Source organism: Rousettus aegyptiacus, unplaced genomic scaffold (assembly GCF_014176215.1).
Source record: "Rousettus aegyptiacus isolate mRouAeg1 unplaced genomic scaffold, mRouAeg1.p scaffold_m13_p_7, whole genome shotgun sequence".
Classification (NCBI taxonomy): Eukaryota; Metazoa; Chordata; class Mammalia; order Chiroptera; family Pteropodidae; genus Rousettus; species Rousettus aegyptiacus.
In genome coordinates, this window is record NW_023416310.1 from 69180063 (window position 1) to 69194648 (window position 14586).

General features: G+C 34.8%; 1 protein-coding gene across 1 annotated transcript in view; it reads left to right on the top strand.

Moving 5' to 3' along the window:
- Positions 1-14586, top strand: part of LOC107509932 (ankyrin repeat domain-containing protein 26) — a 64378-nt gene that overhangs the window by 1396 nt on the left and 48396 nt on the right. Inside the window, 5 exon segments of the mRNA XM_036225058.1 lie at positions 2224-2338; positions 2503-2676; positions 4365-4471; positions 8616-8686; positions 13436-13486. Coding sequence (XP_036080951.1) covers positions 2224-2338; positions 2503-2676; positions 4365-4471; positions 8616-8686; positions 13436-13486 — 518 coding nt within the window.

Sequence of the window (14586 nt, forward strand, 5' to 3'; positions counted from 1 at the left end):
TATCTTTATTTCACAGAGAAAGCTTTGAAATCAACAAGAAATAAAACCCTCTAATTTGAAACCGGATGAAGCACTTTTTGTATACCTACAATTGACCAATAATCATAGGAAAAAATATTTAGTGTCACTGGTAAGAAAAGAAATTTAAGTTAAAACAGAAATATAATGATGTCTCCATCCATAACGTCTGTGAAGATGAGGGGCCATGGTACTTAAATTGTTACTTAAAGTTCAATAAGCTTTTCACTTTTCAAAGAGGCAGTTTGGTAATAAGCAGCACATTTAAAAACATATATTCTCTTTACCCATCAATTCTATTATTACTAAAGTATCTTCATGAAATTATTGGGTTAATTACATACAATTGATTTTTCTCAGCAGCGCGTACCATAGCAATGTATTAAGATGAACTCACAGAAATGAATTTTATAAATAAATTGCAGTGCATCTACAGGGTCAGATATGTGACTCTTAAGGGTGGTAGAGATCACAGCTATATGTTGTCATGTAAAGATATACTTTGGTAGTCAGAATGGAGAAAAAAATTGGTTTGATTATACTTACACCCAAACTGACTATGACCTTATGATAGCCAAAAATGTGTGCAAAATGGGATAAAATGTATTTCTGAGCATTTGTAGTATAAGTGAAAATTTTCTTTTCTAAAAGACCTGATTTCTACAATGAACATGTATAGATATCCCAGTAAAAGTTTATTATTAATAAAATGATCCTGGGGAAGGGCAGAAATATGAATCTTACATAGATGAAAATGATTTCTTTCTATTTTTTGAAGTTTGTTGATCGGTATCTTTTGACAATTTTAATGTCTTCAGAAATAAAAGAAATTCTTTCATCAGTGACTGTGGAGTTTATGTATATATTTCAGCATACACATATATTTTATACGTAGCTTAATTACATATATATAAAGGATTGTAATCATTTTAGTTGTGTCCTTATGATAAGAAAAGATCAATAAGAGAAGTATTGCTTTACTGTATAAACACCTCTTGATAAATATTGAACTCTGCGACTATAGTTATCCATTCTGTCGATCCATTAATTCATCAAAGATAACCTAGATACCTATTTGTAATGGACATGGTCTTTTCAGGACCCTTTCAATCTGTCTGTCAGATCCTTTCATGCTTCAAAACTTCCCAGAATAAGCCAAATGAGAAATTTTAAATTGTAGTGTTTAAAATTGAAGCTTTTCTCCCTCCTTTGAAAAGTGTATCTGAAAGTAGGAAATTGTAAGAGGTAACCATTACTGGTCCTTTTTAAAGTGTATAATAGTATTAAATACTAATATCGATCATTGGAAATAGCTAATTTTCATGTAACCTTTATATCTAATTATTGAATAAAATGAGCCATGACTATTCATTTGAATACTGAGCTCCCTTTCATTTAAAAGTTCTTGACAATCAAAGTAAGAATTACTTGAAAGAAATTATTTTCCTATTTTGTTATTTTATTCATCTTTCCTTATAATACTTTTAAGAACTAAAATTTACTTCAATACAACCAAATATCCAGAACTGTAATAGGTCTGTTGGATAGACCATTATTTAACTTAGTGTAAGGCACCACGGATTAGAGTATGATGCCCACTATTTTAAGCAACAATATGAGTGTTAGAAATGCTGCCTATTATGGGTGAAAGGAATCCAGAATTATAAACTGCATTTTAGTGTCAGAGATGTTAAAAATGTGAGAAAATAAGCATCATAAGAATCATTGAAACATTGTGTTCTTTCTAGTTTTAAAACATATTTGCAAATAAAAGCATAATGATAACATGTTACTAAATTGAAATGTTGTCTTTGTAAAGTAGTCGTGATAATAATTATAATAATTTAACAATTATAGAGCATTTTGTGTGTGTGTGTGTGTGGGTGCTAGGAACTGTAGCAAATACTTTGCATAGGTTTCATTTAAGCAAACAACAATGTCCTGTGAAATAACCACTATTTTTATCCCCATTGTATGGATGGGAAAATTGAGGCACAAAAGGGTAAGTGATAACTAATAAGTGACAGAGTGAAAATAGAATCAAAATGAAATTGAGTTGATCCCCAGGTCATGTTCTCTCTATTCACATAGGCTATTCTCTTATTAATGTGGTGAGTAACATGAGCTAATAAATATTGTACATTCTCCAGAAGAAAACTAAATATTTGTTTCCCCAATTTTCTAAAATTCCTCTCACTTTTATAGGACTGCTCTACATTTGGCCTGTGCCAATGGCCATCCAGAAGTGGTTACTCTCCTAGCACACAGTAAATGCCAGCTCAACCTTTGTGACAATGAAAACAAGACAGCTCTGATTAAGGTGCATACGTAGTAGTCAACACTGCTGACATGAGATGGATTTGATTTAACTGGATAATTAGAATCAATTCATCTCATTTAAATAGAACTAATTGGTAAAAGTTGTGTAAGGTTCACATTGAATTCCTAACACTTCTCATCTGTTTCTGGGCACAATACTGACAGGCCGTACAATGCCAGGAGGAGAAATGCACAACTATTCTATTAGAATGTGGTGCCGATCCAAATATAATGGACATCTATGGCAACACGGCTCTGCACTATGCTGTCGCTGGCCAGAATATGGACATAGCAGCAAAGCTGCTTTCATACAAGGCCAATATTGAAGCAAGGAACAAGGTATAGATGAACTGAACTTATTTATAAAATATTGGAAATACATGTTTTTTTCTTTTTTTTTTTTTGGTTTGTTTCTTTTTTCTTTTTTCTTTTTTTTTTGGCCACAAGCATATTCTTTCTAATATATATACTGTAAATTATATATCAGGCACTGACACCATGGAAAGAACTCCAAAGCCAAGTCACGGAGGGCTAGAGAGACGTGGTGTCCACGAAATGAGCAAAGCTCTGTCTCTTGGTTACTGCACTTCCACCCCAGAAGGAAGGACTTCCTACTAGTGCCTGGGAGCGGGTGATAGGCTCAGAGCCCACAAAGGACTGAGGGCCTGGGGAAAGTGAAGCGATGGTGGAGCATGGCTGCTGTGCAGACAGGAGCCTAGGAAGTGGGTTCCTCTGGGCATGGGGGAGAGGAGGAATGGAGACTTTGCCTCCAGAAGGGGGAGCTGTGTATGTACCAGTGGGAAGGGGTAGCAGCAGGCCATAATCCTGAACAATCCAGAATCTCAATGTTCTAAAGACTGGGGCAAGAGGATCAGGTCATGCATGTCTGGACCTTTGGCAAGGTATGCATTTGTGCTCATAGCCACTCTGCCAGCCAGTGACCAATTTTAAAAAGGGAGATATGCATTTGGGTCCCAAGATTATCATTATAATTTTACATCTGTTTTAGATTTTGCCTAAAATATAAAATGTTTTGTTAATAGCAATCAAAATGAAACCAGAATAAAGACTAATTTTAATAAAAGTAGATATACATTTGGGTCCCAAGATTATTATTATAATTAAGAATAAAGTTTCAGATTGAGCTTTGTAAAGCTAAAATAAAAATCCGTCTTCTTATAATCTGAGGAAACTCATGGACCATTCAGTACTAAGCAATCAAAGTTTATTGGAAGTCTATGTCTTTTTAACTTAGAGTCTATTTTCTTGGTGACTCTTTTCGAGCAGGGGTGCCTGAAACTGACATTGAGATCCTAATAGCATTGATAGAAGAGAATCCAGCAAGTTTGTACAACCTGGAAAAACCTTCTCTTCTGCTGGAAAGCTTTCAAACAGAACATTTTCTCAAATGTTAATGTTTGCCACAAAAAAAAAATTGTCAAATTGGGATTTAGCCAAGTTAAACATTTCCTTAGTACTAGGCATATAAAGCACGTTTTGTATTACTTCTCAAACACAGGTGATCCTTCTGGAATCTTTCTATTGGGGCACAGTATTTAACTTCTGGTAGATATTCTTTGAACTATGATTTGAGAAACACTACTCCAGTGATAATCATTTACATTATTAATTCAATAAAAATACTTAAAATGTCTACACTTGTGATTTAGTGTTTGGAGCTACAGAGATTTGAAAAAAAACTACTGCCCTCAAGAAGCTCTTGGTTTAGATGGGGAGCAATACAATAACTACTGAATATTACAATAGATACTTTGATAGGAGCCAGGATTCTTGGAACTGGTGCTGTCAATGTTTGAAGAGAGTTTTGGAGAATGATGTTGCAGTTAATCTGTTGAAGGATAGAGGAAGGTATTTTAAAGAGAAGGAGCAGCAGGTGACAGCCTGGAGGGATATTTTTAAAATTTCTATATTACAAGCTTAAGATCGCATTATATTTTACAAGTTTTAAAATTTGGGTTTGAGTTATATGATTTCATTAGTTATTAATGGTTTTTGCTGTTTTACAGAATGAGCTCACACCACTTTTACTTGCTGTGAGTGAAAACAAACAGCAAATGGTGGAATTTTTAGTAAAGAGGAATGCAAATGTACATGCAGTTGATAAGGTGAAAAGGTACCGATGTTTGTCTTGTTTTAATCTTAATATTGTTCTAGAGTGGTAACAATCACTCAGATCAGAAAGATAAATTAATAAGAAGAGGATTAACTTACACTTATGTAGTGAAAGTTATCAGGACATCATTCATTAGGGGGAAAAGTAATTCTGACTGGATAACAGGAAGAATAGGATACTGCAGTATTCAGGTTCATACTTATTTATAATATCGATTAATGCCATTTGTAACTTGATGTTTTTGGTCATATTAGTCAAGGGGTTTCATATTAGTTGTATTCATCATATACTGTATGGACTCTGACTTTTACTTATGATACAATATTGAAATTAATGTCACTGATAGTATTTTTAAACCTGTACTTCATATATAGTTTTCCTTAAAAGGTGCATATTAAACATAAATAATAATTGATTTTGTCTTTTGGATGACTCTTTGCTTTAAATTGTGTTTTTTGGTTAAACTGATGTTATTGGATTATCCCTATGAATTACTACTCCCAGATACTAAGAGTTCCTCACTTTTTTTACTTTTTCGTTTCTAGTATATTTTGATGTTTTTATTTCTAATTGGTATGGGTAGAAGGAGGAAAGATAACTTTAATGAAATGAATTTTTCCTTTAATGATAATTTTTTGAAAAATGGGCTTTCAATTCACACAAGACTGGGTTCAATGCTTAGCTTTCCAACATGCCAAGTGTGTGACCTTGGGAATGTTACTTATCATCACCAAATATGTGTCCTAAAATGAAAAGGAGGATAATAATGTATCCTGCAATCGTGGATGTAAGGATATCCAGCATTTCATTAAGTGCTAGCATATACTTATCAGCATTATTAACTCTAGGACTATTATCATTATAATTATTATTAATGTTGTTATTTTGAGCCTGCAAATAGCTATTATTACCTGACTTCTAGCTTAGTATGTGGTACAATAAAGGAAAATACAGGATTTCTTCATTTAAAACTTCAGCTTCTTCAGCTAAGGGCCCTCAGCATAGTTTCTTAACTTTTTAAGGACTTTAAATTGGCAACTTCCATGTAAACCCCAATTGGGGCAGGAGGCTTCTTTTTAGCGTTGCTGGTAATTTACAAAGATGAACACGTAAACATGTAAATGGTCAATTCTACACTGACAAGGATGATATGAACTCAGTAAAGTATATCAAATTAGCTATTTAAATAACTTTATTAACATTTTAAAGGGAAATGTTATCTCTCTGTTATTTTAGAACAGCCCTCATGCTTGCTGCAAATAATCCATCCTCAGATATAGTCAGGCTTCTTCTTCAGCAAGGTGTCGATGTCTTTGCTAAAGATAACAATGGATGGACTGCAGAAGAACATGCTTTGAAGAGAGGTTTTAATTTGTAAGCATTTACATTAAAATTCTAGTTATCACAAAACTGAGGTGTACTATAATTTAACTGTTACATCGTTCACAACAAGTAAGATGTCATAGTATGGTTCAGGCAGTTTGGCAATGGCAGTGAGTTAGTATTTGTCCTCAGACAGAGACCAAGCAAAAGGCTGGACTAGGCAGAAGTAACAATGGGCACAGATTCTTTATCCTTATGGATCCTAAATAACCTGTTTTATTCCCAAAATAACCCCTGTGCCTGGGATACAAATAATGTCTCTTCTCTACTTTTTCCAACTAGGTATTTTGGGTCTGGAAATGTCAGTTTAGCAGAAAATTCTGTATTTGGGTTGGGGCGGGTAGAGGGAGGCTATCTTCTATACTTTTCCCTTTGAATTTTTCAAAAAGCTAAGGAGTTCCCTAAGCCTAAGGGAAACGATCCTCTCTCCCAAGTCAGATGGAGGGGTAAAAGAAGACATGCTAATCAGTCTGTTGTGTCCATTGGTTCTATTGCTGCACAGTGGCTGATTAAAACTGGTGCTGGGGTTATGAGTGACCTTTGCTCCCAGGCTGCCCTTGCTGATCTAGATTCCTCAGTCTTCATGGTGATCCACACTTGGGTTTCCAAGTTACAACTTTTTTTAGGTTATATACATATGTGTTTTTGTTCAACCCTATTCCAAAGGACCAGCACCCCGTTCTGGCAGCCGGGCCTCCTAGCCTTAGGTACACACACACTTCATCCCACACTCAAGAACCTAGGTGGAGTCCCTCTCTTAGCCCAGAACTTCAGGGTGAGTTACCCTTTGAACATCTTGTTTATGTTTTCTGCTAGTAAATGCTAGTTGGAAGCATTCTAAGCTGTTAGAGTGGTTCAAGTGATGTTGCAGGAAAAGATCAGGCTTTCTTTTCTCCTTTGTTACCAGATTTGCACCACAAGGCCACTTGATATCCTGTAGAGCACCTTTTTCTTAAGTGATGGAGAGTCTCATAGTGCCCTCCCAGAGTAGCAGACACCAACTTTCCTAAGATTCCAGTATTAAGTTTGGCTCCTCAAGTAATCTGTTTTTTAGAATAATGAAAATCTTGCAAGTGACTTGAATCTACCTCAGGGCCCAAAATATTTACAATTACGCTTCCTGCGGAAGGCAGCCAACAGAAAGCTCGGAATCTAAAGTAGGTTATTTGGCAGCAGAGTAGCAAAGCCCCATCCATGACTCATCAGTATCCATGTGCAGTAGTATTAGGTAGGTAGGTAGTCAGGCATGGGCCCAGCTCTGTAACCATAGAAACTTCCCTTGAGTGTCTTCCTTAGGTACCTCCCAGAAACACCTCCCTTTTAGGGTTATAAATTACCCCAAATCTTAGAGCACAAAAGCCATAAAAGCTGTTGGCTAAACCAGCTACAAACATATACACAGAAAATACTGCCCATAACTTCAACATCATGATACCATTATAAAATCATGACTATATCCGGAAGTTCATAAATCTAATTATAGCAGACTGAATTCTGGGTGAGCCCATGCGCACTAGGCAAAGTTATAAAGCAGCCAACTGTCAGTCAAGGTGACCTCACATAGAGATCACCTAGACCCTCCCAACATGGCCCAAATATAAACAGACCTTCCCATTTTTGCATTGTTACAGCTTTCCTGGCAGAAACCCGCCCCTCCCTTTGGGGCATAGTGTCTTATCTCTTCTCCTAAATTCCACAGGGTTGCAGCCTTCCTTAGCATGGCCCTTCTCCTTCTAAAATATACTTTCAGTAAATCTTACTTTTTCTCAAACTCACCAATCTGTAATTCTTTGCTGTATTGGTAGGGAAGAACCAAGGGACAACACACACAATGCCACCATCCACTATCCTCCACATCCTCCTCCCCTATGCTGCTGGGGTGATGCCAGATGTCACCTCACCCCAACAGTGACGGTAGGGGTATATCTTCTAAGTAATAGGGGAAGGACAGGGAGATTCAGCATCATTCTAATAAAGATCTGCTGCTTTAATGATTGAGTACTCGGAAAAGGGAAGTAGTAATCCAAGCCAGGTCTTGACCTCTATTAGGTTTCTGCATTTGGAGTGATTAGCTCCAATAACAGAGGACACTTATGTTATCTGATTTAATGACGTAATATATTTATAAATACATTTAGTATAAATTATATAATAGACAAGGTACCCTGAATTACAAAGCACAAAGAAGGATAGCTGATGATCAAAATTAATAATGTTTTCTAATATTCAAATAACATTTGAATATTAGCACTAATAAAAAGCACATATTGGGGTTTATTTGGGATTCTAAAGTAGTTTTAGTAAATAAAGTTTAATAACAGTTCATTCCATTGTCTTTTTCTTTCTGTGGGCATCTTTTTGGTGTATGTTCTCATTTAATCCTCCTTGTACAATAGGGCAGTAAGTTACCCGTTTTGTATTGGAGGACTCAGAGCCTCAGAGAAGCATTTTGTCTGAAACAAATAGCTGTTGGTTTTAACTTCTGAGATCAAGACACTTTCCATTATGTTAAGCTACATCTAATTAATTAACTGAACTCGTGCCCTCATTTTATGACTGTTTGATCTTCCTTTTTTTCTTTAATCACTTGCTTACTAACTAACATGTTTGTAGAACTTACACATTTGAAGCATATGGGGTAATTAAATATTAATGTTACCTCTGATATCATACAAAATACTCTAAGAATTTTATATATTTGGTAAATATTTTCACTTTAGAAGAAAGATGGTAATGCTATTTATCACCTTTTTATACACAGCAATTGTAAACTAACCTCTGAGAATAAAGAAGAAAGGAGGTGTAAGGAGTCTTCTCTGAATAGCAATCCAGGTAAGACTTCTGATGTTTCCTCACTCTTGGTAGTCCTAGCATAGATTAAGTAGAAGGAAGGAAGTTTTGAAAATGACAGTGTGGTGAAAAGAAAAAAAATGTGGCAATTGTATGTATATTTTATCTTTTTTCATTTCTTAATAGTCTAGTATTGAGAATTATGAGATAGTTATATGTATCTTAAAATGAAGACAGTATTGTGTGAAAAGAAATTCATTTATTTAGTCATGACCCCTAGATACCTTTTGATATCATTGTGTAAGTAAGTAAAATGATTTTTAAGTTAGTGTGTCATATGTTTCCTTGCAAAAAATTATACTTGTTATAAAATTTGATCTTTTGTTGAATTTTTACACCAAATGCACACATTTAAAAAATGATTACTTGTTATTACATAGTGATTTGTCTCACTAAAAATGTAGCTAAAAGTAGGACTCAGCAATACCTTCTCAGTACCATAAACAAATGGCAAACAATAAGAACCACAAAACTTAATCAGTATGCAGCAATCCCAAAGAGATTGCTTTTTAAAGATGTCTACTGAGAGAATAGATCAGAATTGCAAAAACCTTGTTGAAAGCATATATATTTTACACATTGTTATTATGCTAACAAAGTCTCGTAAAATTATCCCCTCCTTTTCTAGTAAGCCAAAACAACATGAGATATGTTAACTTTAAAGAAGGTTTTTTTTTCTTTTGGTTAGATAATTGTCATGACCCTGTAATTTCTTTAGAACAAGATGCTCTATTGCTATTGGTCCAAAGATAATCCTCATAAATATTTACATAGCCTAAATAGGAACTCAACAAATTATAAGAAAAGTAAAAGTTTCACAATTACAAAAGTACTACTGTGCTAAGTGGACGTAGTACCCACCTAGTGACTGTACAATCTTAACTGTATGAAGACACCTTTAAGTTAGTAGAACTTGATCAAAGAACCTCTTCATTTTATGCACTATAGAAACACAGAAATGAAATAAAATTTTTATCTTTAAGATGCTCATTATATCATAGAGCCATCCCTGGTTTATTTCTGTTTTATTATTATTATTATTAACCCTTTTACATTTAGAAAAAAAATGCACGGCTCATTGCTACTGTTCATTTAACATCACATGTAGGAATGCTATGTTTTCTAGGATATGACATTTTCAGAGATTGAGAATTACTATGTTTTGTAAATGGAAATGTCATTATAAAAAACAGAATGCTATAAATAGAACGATGTCATCTGTTTCTAAAGACTATCAACATCAGGGGTAAGGTTAGGACCGTAATCCGTGAGTTAACTTGAGGCAAATGCTGTAACCCCAAGCATGGCCGGCGAATATTATCGGGGCAAACAGGAAAAGGGTTAAACAGAATTTTCAAAGAAAGCTCATATTTCCTTGATTCATTTGTCTGTTTAGTGGTTTGCTATTTAACTATCAAATGTCTTTAGATGCTGAGTTATTCTGATATATTGCTGAATACAAATATTTAAAAAATACAGTCTGACTGATCTCCCAAAACTTGTTATTATCATTGCCATGTTTATCATTTATTATATTTATTCCGTGCTCACTAGGTACAAGTGCCCACTGGGAACTTATAATCACCAGCTATGATTTTTATTAAACTGTGATATATGCCAGGCACTTTAATTTTATGATGAAGTATTAGAGTTTCAAAAATGTGGGTAAGATTTATGATAAGCATGAAGAGTGAGTAGAAGGTTACCAGGCAAAGTCCAAAGGACAGTCTTTGGCAGAAGAACATCTGTCAAGATTACACATTTGGCAGAAGGAACAGCAGTGCAGAGCATAGGGTGTAAAATGAACTTTGCAGGATTTAGGAGCTGTTCAGTTTCAATGACACACAAAGTTTGCTATGGGAATGGTTGGGAATGAGATGAATGGCTAAGGCATGGTTAAGAGAGTCTTTAGTACTATAAAAAGGAATAGATCTTATCCTGTATGCCTTGGAGAATGCATCAGATAAATGCTTTTAGATACAGATAATAGGTGACCTAAGTAACACTGGGTAAAAACAACAAGAACCACAATCGTTTTAATGATTCAGTGCTGTCGTCAGGATCCCAGTTGTCATCCCTGTTTCAGCTGTGAGGTTGTCAGTGTTTCATTTATATCTCTTTTCCTGGCCAGCTAATGAGCAAGGATGCCAAACATCATATTCTCTCATGATAAAATCCAAAGTCTGGAAGGACTGCTTTTCATTACATGTTTCTTTTTTCTTTCTAATTTTTTTTATTAAGGTATATTAGGCCTACAATATTTTATTAGTTTCAAGTGTACAACATAGTGACTTGACATTTATATGCCTTACAATGTGATCACAAGTCCAGTAACCATCTATCATTGTGCAAAGTTATTACAGTGTTATTGACATATTTCCTGTGCTGCACAGCACATCCCTGTGGCTGATATAGTTTACGACTACAAAACTGGACTTTTCATTCACTTTCTTCTTTTTCTTCCATTCCCTTATCTCCCTCTTCTCTGGCAACCATTATTTTGTTCTCTGTACCTCTGGGTCTATTTCTGTTTTGTTTGTGTTATTTCTGTGATTTTTTAGATGCTACATATGAGTAATGTCATTCAGTACTTGTCTCTCTGTGTTTTTTCCCCCCACATAGCATAATACCCTCTAGATCCATATCTGTTGTCACAAATGGCAAGATTTAATTTTTTTTCCGGCTGAGTCATATTCCATTGTGTGTGTATGTACGATACACAATATCGTCTTTATCTATCCGTCGAAGGACACCTACATTGCTTCCACATCTTGACTATTGTATATGCTGCTACAGTAGACAGAGACACACAGATATCTTTTCGAAAGTTTTTTGTTTTTGGATAAATACCCAGAAATGGAATTTCTGAGTCTTATAGTAGTTCTATTTCTAATTTTTTGAGGAATTTCTATTTCTAATTTTTTGAGGAATTTTTTGAGTGCACAGAGATCCCTTTTCTCCACATCCTCACCAACACTTGCTATTTGGTGACATTTTGATGATAGCCATTCTTACTAGTGTGAGGTGGTATCTCATTTTGGATTTGATTTGTGTTTCCCTGATGATTAGTGCCTTTGGGCTATGTGTGTTTTCTTTCTTTCTTTCTTTCTTTCTTTCTTTCTTTCTTTCTTTCTTTCTTTCTTTCTTTCTTTCCTTCCTTCCTTCCTTCCTTCCTTCCTTCCTTCCTTCCTTCCTTCCTTCCTTCCTTCTTTTTCTTTCTTTTTTTTTAACTAAGAAGAAAACTGAATGGCTTGCAGTAGTCTTCCCCTAACATTTTACAGACTAGGTCAAGTCACAAGCTCATTCCTACATCAGTTAGGGGTAAACTAGTTACTGTGATTAACTTCATATAATCATTTCCCTTTTTGGAGCTGGGGACAGTCCACATTCTCTGTGTATTGGGGCAATAAATATCCAAATGCAATTGTGGTTCTCTAGTGAGAATGAAGACTAAGGAATGGCCAGTGGGTAGGGAGCCAACACTAGTTACTGCAGAAAGTCATTAGAGAGAGTTTTGAGCAGAAGCATGAAAAGATTACATTTGATTTGGTCACTCTGGTTATAATATAAAGCAGGGATCGGCAAGCTTTTTCTGTAAAGGGCCTGATTTTAGGCCTTCTGGTCTCTGTAATTTCTACTCAAATCTGCCATTAGAATGTGAAAGCAGTCACAGACAATATGTGAATGGATAGGCATGTCTGCGCTCCAGTCAGATTTTATTTACAAAACAGGATGGCAGGTTGGTTGGATATGACCTGTGGCCACAGTTTACTGACCTTTCACATAGAGGATAGATTGAAGGAAAATACTAAAAGAGACAGGCAGACAAAGGAAGCTTTTGCTTCCTTGGACTAGTATTGGTGTATTATCAAGTTGTCACCCATCCATGCCGAATAAAAAAGTCGAGAAACTCAGTTTATTCAATTTAAAATGCTGGTATTTTTCTAGAGTTATGTCTTTCTCATTTGTGTTGCTGAAAATAATCATATTTATTTAAGAAATAACAAAATAGTTGTTGGTGGTTTTTTTTTTCCTGCAAAAGCCATTGGTTAAGAGCCCATGCTGGACTAAGGTGGTGGCTGTGACAAAATAAAGCAGAGATAGAAAAGAGTTCCAGTTAATACAAATTGGGATGATTGAATATAAAAAGTTAGCAGGGAGAGAGATATCTATGATGATTCATAAATACTAAGGTAATTAAGTAGCGTTTTGCTTGGACATGAAGAATGAATAGGACTTGTCAGATGAACAGAGAAGAGCAGCGGATCAACAGGGAAGATAAGGATGATTTTTTAATATGCATGCTGAATTTGATGGAATATCATGGATAACTCATCACATATTTTGGATAAAATATTTTTAACTCATCTTGTTTTGTCAACTTCTGCCTTTTAATATGTGAGGCATGGTTTTAGTTTTACAGAAAATTGAAAAAAATATTAGAAGGAAAAAGAATGCTACCTCAGTAGTAGATTATTATTTTATATATGATAGTTAAATGTTTTCCTGTGGTTATCCCATTTACTTGATTGATTCATAACTATTGAAAAACGGAATTAAACCCAGTTTAGAGAAGATTAACACCATAATCTCTTTATTTTCTGTATAGAAACAAATAGAACATATTGTTATTAATTTTTTAAATACTCATTAAGGTGGTTGTTTGTTTTACATTATTCTCTGACATCTTTTTTATTCATCTTATTTATGTCTTTATTTAATTAGAAACAGAATTACAGAAATCTCCAAAACAAGTATCAAGAAAAATAAATTCAAGGACAGGTAATGTGTGAAATAACCTTCTGACTTTTTCATGTATAATATGTCAACACAAATAATAAAAACTTAACGTAATTCAATTTTTTTGAGATTTCTAAAACCACACTTAGCTTTTGTTACTCACTAGAAAACTCGACAGGACTCAGCATATAATTGTTCTCATGCCTGTGATTTATTACAGTGAAAGGATCAGGTTAAAAATCAGAAAAAGAAGAGGTGTATGGGACAAAGTCTGGAGGAAACCAGAGTCAAGCTTTTAGGAGTCCTCTCTCTATGGAGTTCCCAGAATGTGCTTAATTCCTCCCATATCCAGTTCTGACACCACATTTGAGACATTGTCTCCCAGTGCTAGTGTCTCACTGGGCTCAGGGATGGGAATGTTAGTCACATAGGCATCCTTCCCCTAACATGAAACAAAATTCCAGACTCCCCGAAGGAAAGCAGATACTCACATGAACCACCTTGTTTCCACAGACAGTTGAGGTTCAGTGAGCCACTCTTGTCAATTAGGGAATGGTGGGACCCTTCCCGAACCAGGTTCCCAGAAGCCAACCATTCAAGCAGGACATTGTGAGATAGCAGTCTTAGGCCTGCTGTATAAAATCTTCTCTGCACCACAGTAATAGCCCTGACTTAATTTTTAATGTTGTCTTAACATTTTATTTTAATAACTGTAATATGATGGTATAACATGGTGCTGATTTCAGTAACATTATCCATAATAAACTACAATGCTGGTTACTTTTATGACTTTTGGTGAATATTTAACAAGTATTTTTACATAAATCACTATGGCAATGACTACGGTCATTATAATCTTTCCTTCTTATCTGATGAATCTTCCTATAACATTTTAAAATAAAATCTGCACAGTGGTTTCTGATTTAAAATTAGAAAAAAAAATTGTCTTTTAATTGTAGGGATGATTCAATTTTGATTCACATTGTACTAAATCCCTGGTTATAATAATAAAGCAAGATGTTCAGTCATATTTCTCAATTAGTTTTTGCTTATGTGTACAATTAAAATGATTTGCTTTTTTATATATTTTCATATGCTTCATTCAATTGAGGGAAAATACCCCTCTTCTGATACTTAGATCT